Consider the following 11,580-nt stretch of genomic DNA (forward strand, 5'->3'; position numbering starts at 1 on the left):
GTTTTGATCAACTTGAACGGCTCCCCGGCGAGGTCGTCACGACCTAAGGTCACGATCTTCGTCTGGAACACCCCGTAGAGTCTGGCCTTCTGCAGCAGACAAGCCCAGGAGTGCTTCAGGGGAGCTTTTGACCAGTCTGCTCACCATCGTACTACCTGGAATATAGAACACTTAAAATACACTTAAAAGATGTTAGCAGATGCACGTGACTTCATTATATAAGCGAATGCCACAGGAAAGTGACAGGCGGAGGATCTTCATTTCATTGTCCTGTGGTATTCGCTTATACACACACATAGAGAGAGAGAGAGACAGATATATATATATATATGGGGTCATTCATCTAAAACGTACTTGAAAGTCATGTAAAGAAGTCTATACAAGATAAGCAGTAAAAACATTTCGAGTTCCAATCCGCGTCCATTTTGAAGAGAGAAGAATTATTCAGGCACGACAAGAACTGGCCGATATCCTTTAGTGGTCTTACCTTCTTCGCTATTGGCAGACGACCCACAATGGGCGCGTTCGACACGAAGGATATTCGGCAGAAGTTCAGATGGTTTTGTACCCTTTATGTTTCTAATGACGTCAACGCTGGACAAATTGCTTCCCTTTACAGCATCTAGACGGAACGAGAGAGATATTTTCAATCATTATATAATTCCCATGGCAACAGTAAATTATATATTTAGATGTCTACATAGATTAGTTTACACTGTAAAACAGTGCAAACACTTGATAGAATGTTGGAGTAATGGTTTAGTGCTCATCTGCAATTGTTATCAGTCCAAGAGTAATACGGCCTTTACTTTCGTTAGTTTTTAGTTTTCTGTAAAAGAAAACTGTTGAGATGGCTTTGTCCGTCCGTCCACACTCTCCCTATCCGCCCTGAGATCTTAAAAAAATTGGTCTGTTGATCATTCAGCCTCCAATCATCAAACATACCACATTGCAGCCCTCTAGCCTGAGAAATTTTCATTTTCTTAAGGTTAAAGTTAGCCATAATCGTCCGTTCGTCACTGCTATAGGTGCCAAAACACAGACCACAACTAAGTCATGGCTGAAAGTTTCATAGGCCGCGGCTGAGAGTTTCATACAGCATCATTCACTACAGAAAACTCGATTGTGAGAATGTGATCTCTGTGCTATATAGATGCAGAAAGAGTGTGATCTCTGTGCTATAGATGCAGAAAGAGTGTGATCTGTGCTATAGATGCAGAAAGAGTGTGATCTCTGTGCTATAGATGCAGAAAGAGTGTGATCTCTGTGCTATAGATGCAGAAAGAGTGTGATCTATGTGCTATAGATGCAGGAAGAGTGTGATCTCTGTGCTAGATGCAGAGAGTGTGTGATCACTGTGCTATAGATGCAGAAAGAGTGTGATCTCTGTGCTATAGATGCAGAAAGAGTGTGATCTCTGTGCTAGATGCAGAGGGTGTGTGATCTCTGTGCTACAGATGCAGAAAGAGTGTGATCTCTGTGCTAGATGCAGAGGGTGTGTGATCTCTGTGCTATAGATGCAGAAAGAGTGTGATCTCTGTGCTGGATGCAGAAAGAGTGTAAGAGTCAGATAAGTGTGCAAGTGTGAAATTAGGATTAACTTTCTCCAGAAGGTATTATTTGGGGAGACTTCTTAAAGTTCTTAGTATGGTGTCCCTACCTGATGTGTAACATGTGAAAACCTTCTCATGGCGGTGCTCAGTAACTGTGGGAAGAGCAATTGCTGTCAGATCGAGGGTCGTGCTCGTTGAAACGCTTTCGTCTTCAGCCTCTTTGAGTCTAGAGTTCCCACCAGCGTTGTAGTAGGGGCGCTTCATTTGGCGCCTCTCCATTTGTCTTTGACGCAGCCACTTTCTGTACACTACGAACACCATGAGTCCAACTTGAAGGTACGACCAAAGGGAAAAGACTATTTAATCCGAGTGGCAAATTCGATTTACGTTGTTGATTTCATGTGTCATATGTTTTGGATTCAGTCGTCAAATTTGCAATGATGTCAGATCACTTCCTATGTTACACCACAAGCACATGATGACACAAATCTACCAGTGCTGCAACTACTCCTATAAGAGAAAATAAAACTGGTAATAATATAGAAAATCTTACCGATTATAATAATTAGGCAAGATACGACGAAGGCCGCAACCCCCAAAGCAAGCTGAGATCCAGTTGGCTCATTCGGCCATTGGCAGTTCCTTCCATGGAAGCCTTGTGAGCAGCTGCAGGCATAGGATGTCCCCTGAACGTAACATGTGCCGCCGTTCATGCATGGATCGTGAAAGCAGACGTCTATCTGAACACATTTCATGTGGTCGTTTGAGAGGATGCTGCCTTCCTTGCAGCTGTGTGCAGCATTTGCACAGCATGAAAGGGAAGTATATAGCATGGATTATTATCCATGAGGCAAACAATACGCTAATTCGCGAGCTGAGTGTTCTGCTGTTATGTCACAGCACCCAGTAATGCATATGACTTCCTTAGGTTTAAATCAAGAAGGCTTTGTAGGGTTTTATGATAATGGATTTGAACATTACCATTGAAGTAAAAGATGAAAGAGGGGTAACATCTTTCATAAGTCAAAACTGAAGTGTAAATCGTAGTGGGCACTAGAGGAACGTCATAATTAAGTACTAGGAAGTTACCCTGCTCTTTTATCCCAGCATCTTATGATATGTGAGGAATTTACAGTCAAGTTGGGGCCACTAAAAATATAATATTGTTAACTTATACTCACTGCAATGCCAGTGAAAGATGTACCTGGCAGAACTGAAATTAAATAAAGTGACCACAACATCATGGGCAACTAACCTGCACTCGTGTTTCATCCACTGGTTTTTGCAGACGAACGGGGCCAAACACTCAACATTGATGCACTGGTCTTGTGAAATGCAATTTTCGATGACGTTTTGAAAGACCACTGTCTGTGCCCACCGAGTTCCGTTGCTATTTGGTGGCAGGGGAAGAGGGTGGCCATCTAAACGAACATCATCAATACAGCCTGAAAAGATGTAATACTCTCTGGGCAGCAGGAATAAAAACAAAAACAAGGCAAGTGAGTCCAGAACGTCAGATTTCAGAGATTATAAGGTTTCTTTTTATTGCAAGGTCTTTTCATGATTTTAGACAGTATAAAACTCACCTCTTACTAAAGTATAACAAACCTTGTCTATAATCTTCATCAACGGTTAAATGATCTACTCCAGAGTAACGAACCTTCCCTCCAACAACGACGCCTTCCTGGAGATCGACATCTATCAGCAAGTGACTTGAGTCACTCCTGTAGGATTCATTATACCAGTTTCCATCACCTTCGTCCAGAGAAAGGATGACAATGACTCCAATGCGTGCAACGGCTGCTAAATGCCATTCACCATCACTCACATTCACATGAGACAGTTGAACAATTTGCTCTTCTTTCGAATGACTGTTTGTGTTGAAACGGAAGAGAAGACGACTGTCTTCAATCTGGAGAGTGCCGAATTCTTGATTGTACTGATTAGCTACATGCAGTAGTACTCCTGCTAACTCCCACGTTCGGAATCGCAGTTGGATATTCATGCTATAAGTGTTTGGTTTGAAGGAAAGTGCGTATTTCACATAAGAGACATTGCCAAAATAAGCAGGGACTGTACGCTCACTGCAGGTTGTTCCTGTCCAACCAGGATCGCACACACAGACTGGATGATGGAAGGAGCCTTCACAGGTCCCGTGGGAACATGACTCGAAGGAGTCATTAGACTCGGTGCCTTTGTTTCCCCTGCATATCTCCTCGAACGGTTTACATTTCCAAGAAGTGTTGTTGTGGAGAAGAGGCTGTGAGAAGTCATAAAAGTGCCCGTTCAGCATCAGGTTCCTGATGCAGCCAGAGAAAGGCTGTACACTTGGAGTGAATGTATTCTTGGGATTTCTCTGAAAGGAATAATGCCGAATTCCCCCAACTTGCAGCGGGCCATTCAGATTCAGGTATCTACTGTAAGGAGGAACCTGACTTTCTGCGCGGCAACTTGATGTATCAAACATACCTTTCAGCTGCTCGTGTGGTTCTTGAACAATTGCAGTCATGCAGTGATCCACTTCTACACTTATACTCTGTTGGTTGATGATGTATGGGGAAAATAGCAAAAGTTAGAAGATTCTTCTGAATGGCTGCAAGTAAATTAATTCTCTTAAGTCAGGCTAGAAATGAAATTCACTTAACCGAAAATTTATAGAACATGGTACTCCATACGTTAGCAATGTAATCTGATGCAGAGCTCATTACATTCTTAATAAGTATTCTTATGGGTTAAAGAACATTTATATTGCAGTATATTAATGTTAACACTCAATAGGCAAATATGCCTTTAATCTAGGTGAACATATATTTATTCAGGAAAAGCAAATAAAACTGGTAGAGGAGTAGGCATGATCTTAATGCCCAATGCATCAATTGCATTAAGTGCCTCAACAGGGCAGTGAGTAGTGGATTACCGTTGGCAAAATTTAAATTGAATCATTGCATATGAGTGTTACAGTGCAGTATAACAACGAATACTTTCTACACAGAAATAAGTGATGAAGCTCATACGGAACTCCAATTCTATAGATAAATCATCAAACAGAAATATGGGAATTGTTGTTGGTGATCTGAATATGAAGGAAGTTGGAACATTGAAGTATGGAGGATTTCGGTAAACTAAATTCTATGGGCGAGGGACACTGTATTAGTTTTGAGACTGCAAATAATTGATGTGGTAATTTTAGGTACTCTTTTTGTAACAACAGGTCATCCATAAATATGGATGACAGTCATCTGAACCAAATAGGTCACATAGCCACAAATCAAGAGAGAAAGGGACGAAATACCAGTAGACGGAGAGAGGATTAATAAGGTTGAACTTTTTCATTTTATTAATTCTCTAGAGTTGGAATGTCAAGATTAAAAAAAGGGTAAAATAAATAGACTGAAATTTCACATGAAAGTAAAATTATACGTAGTCTAGTTACTCTAGTAGTACAGTCTGCATTGCTAAACAAACAGGCATCACGGTATGAGAATGAAATCAAGTTTAAGAGAATCTTTGTTTAAAAATAAATCTTAAAGCATACAGGAATCAAACTGCAGGATAAAGATGATGAGATGAAGATAAGAGTTGGCGTAGACACGTCCTTCGCACAACCCCTGAGAGAATAGTCTGGGATAGTGTCAGCTTGGCTCCTGCTGGCACCAGAAAGGTTGGAGGACCCAGGCCTAATTTGATAACTATAAGAAAGAAAGCTGATGACGAGTGGAGGTTTGCGAAAAGACATGAGAACGAAGAGAGAGAGAGAGAGAGAGAGAGAGAGAGAGAGAGAGAGAGAGGTAATAGAGACAAGAATTAGTCTCAAACAACACTAGATATTTCACATTATCAAGTTCAAATTATACAAGACTATACTTACCCTTGTTTCCAAAAACAAATCAACTCTGTGCCATCGCCCATCTGCCAGATTTCCCGTTCCATTAACCCTCAGCTGAATTGTGCCAGAGCCATAGTCAGTCAAGAACCTCAACTGTCCATTTTCAATCTCAAGCAATATGAAGTCGGAGGTGAAATGCCCCTTCTCCCGAGAAAAAGTTAAGGCATCATTGTAGAATATGAGTCCATGTTTACGCACGGTCACAAACTCTACACTTATGTGGTTCTTGTCACATGTTGCCAGACTTGGGAACCAGCTGTAGCCATTGCCTTCAAACGTCATTGTTAACATCTGGCACCTTGGACCTTGAAGTCCTTTAGGGCACACACAGTGAGTCCCATCTTTTTCTCTGATGCATTTCCCACGGTTTTTACAGGGTTTAGGACGACACGCTGTTTGTTTTTTGACATTTGCTATGGAAAAATCAATCGCTTGACAGGCACATTCAGGGATCACATTAACATTAACACTAACAACTGAGGTCCTATTAGCATCTACTAAGTAAGGCTCATCAGAAATGACAAGATTGCTCGTGCAAGACCCGTCACAAGGCACACTTTCATCAAGGCATTCATTTATTCCAATCATTATGATGCTTATGCCTAGCTTTGTTTCAATGTCATTTTTTTGCTCCATTACGAGAGCACTTAACAGTCCTGCCTCAAAGTAGTGGCCATCAAAGACAGTAAACCGAACATCTGTCACTGGTGGTCTACTTTTGCTAAGTTTGAGACTAAAGATGTGGACATTATCTGCGTCTGTGTTTACCATTTCTGAAATTTCTCTTCTAAACAAATCAGCCTTACTTGGCACAGAATCATTTGCAGGATTATACCAGGTCTGAATAAAGAATTCATCTGTTATGTTAGCAATCCTCAGAGAAGCTGCTTGTTGGACAACTCTCTCGGGAATGTAAATGACACTTACAGTGACATTAGCTTTGACATTGTTCTGTGAATGTTTGTGGTCTTGCACAAGAAACTCCAGCAAATATTCTCCACTTCTTGTAGCAGCAAGCATGGTGATCATACCAGAATCTTCATCTAAGATAAAATTAGGATGTGGTTTACCACTCCAATTAAAGGTTTTGTCTACCAAGTCCCAGTCATCAGGATCATGCACATAGATACGCCCAATTTGTGTTTCCTGGGATATGCTCTTATGAGTATAGACCGAGACACGTTTCTCTCCTGGTCTCATTAGATTGTCGTTTTCATCTCCTATGGTTATGACGAGAGTAGAAGTGCCAGTCATAGGTGGATGCCCTGAGTCTACTATAACAATTGGCAGGTGGTATTCCTTGCGCATCTCTCTGTCAAAACTTCCAAGTGAAGACACTACTGCCGCTCCCTGACCATTATCCCCTGTGGCATTGTGCTCCACTGAAAATAGAGCCTGGATTTCAGCAGTGGATGATGATATATCTAATGCAAAGTGGAAGGGGGGTCCATTGCCTCTGGTGGCATCATCATCGTCTACTGCAGAAACCTCAATCAATTTTCTTGACGGTTGATTTTCTGGTAAAATTGGAAAATACGCTCTACTGAACCTTGGTGCATTGTCATTTTCATCCAGAACATTGACAGTCAAGTTTGCAGTACTGGTCTTTTGGGGGATGCCTTCATCTGAGGCCTTGATAAGTATAAGATGTCGAGGAATAGTCTCTCTGTCTAATGGACGTCGGAGTTTCACAGTGCCCTCACTGCTAACTGAAAAATGTCCCATCTTGTCTGATTTTGGATCTATCGTATAAGAAATCTTGCCCCTTCCCTCATTATCCACATCAGTGGCGACAAACGTACTTATGGCCGAACCGATGATCATTTTTTCGGAGACGTTTACTTCTATTGAATCTTCCTTAAAAACTGGGGCATTATCATTCACATCCTTTATTCTTATTTCCACCCAAGCAGAAGCGGTATGAGCTTCTGCTGCGACCTCTCCAACATCCGACACGACGATCTGAAACTCAAAGCCTAACCTTTGTGAAGGGTCCTCGAAATCCAAAGGTTTAGCCAGTCTGATAGCCCCGATCCCATCACCAATTGCCTCTATGATAAACATATCTGACGCCACTTCGTAAGCTTCTGGGATCTCGAAATAAAAGTTGTTCGTCTCATCGTCGTCTAGAACGGTGACATTGAGGATGGTTCTGTTGGGGATGGAGGGCTCCACCGATTCCTCCACTTCGGCCTTCCAGAAGGATTTGGTGAATCGCGGTGGGGAGTCGTTAGTGTCTAGCACGAGGACGTCAACTGTGGCTGTGCCTGCAGGGATGTAGGAGAAGTCTGTGACTGCATGAGGAAGCGGGGGGCTGTAAATGACAGAGAAGGAGAGGGGAAGAAATGACGGCATGTAGGCAAAGAAAGAATTAATGCATGGAGAAGGCCAGGTAGGTGGAAATGAGGGACGAGAATTGGGAGAAGGAGGAAAGATTATGGTTCAAAAAAATATTTTTTAAAATGCTTTTATTAAAATGCACTAAAAAGCCAAAAAAAAAAAAATGTTTTGAGACACCAGGGTTTTCATATAATTAATCATGTTTACAAAAATAAAAATGTGGGCGCCAAACATGGAAGGATATGATATAAGAAAAGAAATGTATTTTTTCTATTTCTTGTAGCATTTCCTTCCATGTTTGGCACCCACGCATTTTTTTTTGTGGACATGTTTAATTGTAAGAAAATCGTGGTGTCTCAAAAAATTGATTTTTCACTTTTTAGTGCATTGTAATGAAAGCGAGTTTTAAAAAATCAATATCTTTTCATTTTATACATTTTTCAGTTTTGACAGAAATAGTAACTGATTTATAATTACAGGCAGTCCCCTAGTTACAGCGATCCCGTCAGGGTGCTGTAAGCTGGAAATCGCTGTAAGCTGAAAATCGCTGTAAGCTGAAAATCGCTTTAACTCGAAACATTGTAATTATAATGGGAATAAATAGCAACAGCGCCTTAAGTCCGGAACGACTTAACTCGAACCTGATGTAACACGGGGACTGCCTTTAATGAAATTGATATCCTGTCAAGCCAAAGAAGGTTTGAAAATTCCATAGAGTTACCAAATTAGTCTACCAAGTCAAAGGCGTGAAAAATCCAAAGAGTTTCATACTATTCCTGAGCTACTGGAAGGGGACATGGTGGGGTCACCACAGGTCACTGCTGACCTACTGATCATGTAAGGTTGTATTGTCACCGGGATCGAGTAACCATGCAAAATTTCTGGTCCATCGGACGAAGGGAACAGGGCAAAAAAGTAAGGCAAATGAAAAAATAAAAAAATAAGAGTATCGAAGTTGAAAATAAAGATAATGAAGATAAAAGGAAGTGGAAAAGGGAACTATGATATAAGTGGCAATCCAGACATTTCTATTTTCATGCAATGAATAACTGTACTGTAGTAGATTCACATCAACTGTGCATCTGATGTCTAGTCTACTCCCTTACGACGCTCCTGACTGCCTGTTGATAAGCCAGTCGCAGGGCTGGACACTCTCCGTCTCTGTCGAGAGTTCGCATGGGTAGGATCTGTGTTCCACCTCTCCTGAGGGCTACGTCTTTCAAAGGTATCCCTCAGGAGAGATGGAACATACATCCTGCCTATGTGAACTCTCGAGAGAGACTGAGAGTTTCCAGCCCTGCGATTGGCTTATCAACAGCCAATCAGGAGCGTCGTAAGGGAGTAGACTAGACATCAGATGCACAGTTGATGTGAATCTACTATAGTAATTGCTTCTTTAATACTAGTGCATCGATACATGTTAATCCTGAAAATAATTTTATTTGGAAATAAATTATGGTGTGACCAGAGAGAGAAAGTGGGAAAGAATAAAATAAGAAAGTCAGATGAGGTTAGAATAATAATTGCGAATTACTTAAAATAATTTCAGCTTAGTAATTGTAGTTCTTAAGAATTGCAATGATTAAAACCAATCAACATGGAGAGAGAGAGAGAGAGAGAGAGAGAGAGAGAGAGAGAGATTTAACAGTAAAATATCTGGTGTCACGCACACACACACACACACAGACTTAATAGTAATTATCTGGTGTCACAGAGAGAGAGAGACGAAGCAGAGGAGGAGAGAGAAAGAGAGAGAGAGAGAGAGAGAGAGAGAGAGAGAGAGAGAGAGAGAGAGACTTAATAGTAATTATCTGGGGCTACAGAGAGAGAGAGACTTAATAGTGATTATTTAGTGTTACCGAGAGAGAGAGAGAGATCTTACCTTACCTTACAGACCTTACATCTTGTTCGGGTTGCCCCAGATCCCTCAGTGTGAGGCACCTCTAATGTCTACCAGAGAGTTGCTAGTGCATCTTCCGGTTTATTTTGCATCTTCCAATCTCGGATGGTCTGGGATGCAGCTTAGATATTTGTCGAGCTTATTCTTAAACACATCTACGCTCACTCCTGATATATTCCTCAGATGAGCTGGCAACGCATTGAATAGACGCTGCATTGTCGATGCTGGTGGGTAGTGGATTAATGCCCTGTGTGCTTTCCTTATTTTTCCTGGTATAGTTTTGGGCACTATTAATCTACCTCTGCTTGCTCTTTCTGATATTTTTAGCTCCATGATGTTTTCGGCAATTCCTTCTATCTGTTTCCATGCCAGAATTATCATGTAGAGTTCTCTTCTCCTTTCTAGACTATATAATTTTAAAAATTGTAGTCTTTCCCAGTAGTCAAGATCCTTAACTTCTTCTATTCTAGCTGTAAAGGACATTTGTACACTCTATTTGTGCAATATCCTTTTGATAGTGTGGGTACCATATCATATTGCAATATTTAATCATTGCATAACATGTTCCTATTCAACATCACACCAAGGTCTTTAACTGCTTCCTTATTTGTGATTGTCTCATTCTTAGGTCCCCTATATGCATATAGCTTTCCTTCTCTATCTCCATAATTTATTGTTTCAAATTTATCAGAGTTAAATACCATCTTATTTACCTCTGCCCAATCATATACTTTGTTAAGGTCTCTTTGTAGCGCGTTCCTATCTTCATCACAATTAATTTCTCTACTTATTCTTGTGTCATCGGCGAAACTACTCACTACCGAGTCCTTAACATTACTGTCTATGTCTGCAATCATAATAACAAACAGTAATGCAGCTAACACCGTACCTTGTGGCACACCGGATATTACCTTAGCTTCATCAGATTTCTCATTGTTTGCAATAACTATCTGTCTTCTGTTGTGTAAAAATTCTTTTAACCGTCTTCCTACTTTGTCCACTATATTATGTTTTCTAATTTTCTTCGCTAATATATTATGATCTACCTTGTCAAAAGCTTTTGCAAAGTCTAAATAAACCACATCTGTTTCATTTCCGTTTTTCATATTTTTGTATATGTTCTCACGGTGGACTAACAGTTGGGTTTGTGTACTTTTTCCGGGTACAAAACCATGTTGTCCTATATTAAACAAATTATTTTTTATTAAATGTTTCATAATATTTTTCTTCATTACCCTTTCATACACTTTCATAATATGTGATGTTAGACTCACAGGTCTATAATTACTTCCTCTATCTGATCCACTTTTGAAAGTAGGGGTAATATATGCTAATTTGTGCTCATCATAAATCTTGCATGTATCTACACTTTGTCTTAACTCTTTCATATCCGCTTAGTTTTGAGCACTGAGTCCCCAGATATCCGAGATGTCTGGGAGCGCTTGACAGTGCGAAAAAATAATTATTTCGAAAATTCAGAAAAAATATAAATTTCATGCCAACAACGTTCATTTTGTTGTCTTTTTTTTCTAATTGTTAGTATTTTATGGTGCAATAGCCAGAATAACAGTCCCAGCCCTTTAAATACGAAAAAATGTGAGTTGTTTAACAAAAACAAAAAAACATTTACTTTTTTCATATTTTCGTTTGTAACCCAAAAACTATGAAAGTCAGGCGAATGAATTATTTTTTTATGAGAAAGCCAATGAAATTCTCAAAATATCGACATATAAATCAATGGAAAACGAATAAGTCCAGCCGGTGAAAAAATTGATAGAAAAGAGGGTAAGAAACAGAGCGCTCTGCCCGGCACATTGTGAGAATTATCGCTAGAAACATTTTTTTTTTTTAAGAGCCCTATCTCGGTTATTTTTCATTGAAATTCCTTTGTAAATATACGA

General features: G+C 40.2%; 1 protein-coding gene across 1 annotated transcript; it reads right to left on the reverse strand.

The window, feature by feature from the left end:
* Positions 1-3,135: 3,135 nt before the first annotated feature.
* On the reverse strand, positions 3,136-7,794 carry LOC135207190 (neural-cadherin-like). The gene is made up of 2 exons (XM_064238760.1): positions 5,422-7,794; positions 3,136-4,089 (listed from the first exon to the last, which is right to left on the reverse strand). The coding sequence occupies exons 1-2, from the start codon at positions 7,792-7,794 to the stop codon at positions 3,136-3,138; spliced, it is 3,327 nt and encodes a 1,108-aa protein (XP_064094830.1).
* Between the last annotated feature and the right edge of the window lie 3,786 nt (positions 7,795-11,580).

The sequence above is a fragment of the Macrobrachium nipponense genome, chromosome 32 (assembly GCF_015104395.2).
Source record: "Macrobrachium nipponense isolate FS-2020 chromosome 32, ASM1510439v2, whole genome shotgun sequence".
Classification (NCBI taxonomy): Eukaryota; Metazoa; Arthropoda; class Malacostraca; order Decapoda; family Palaemonidae; genus Macrobrachium; species Macrobrachium nipponense.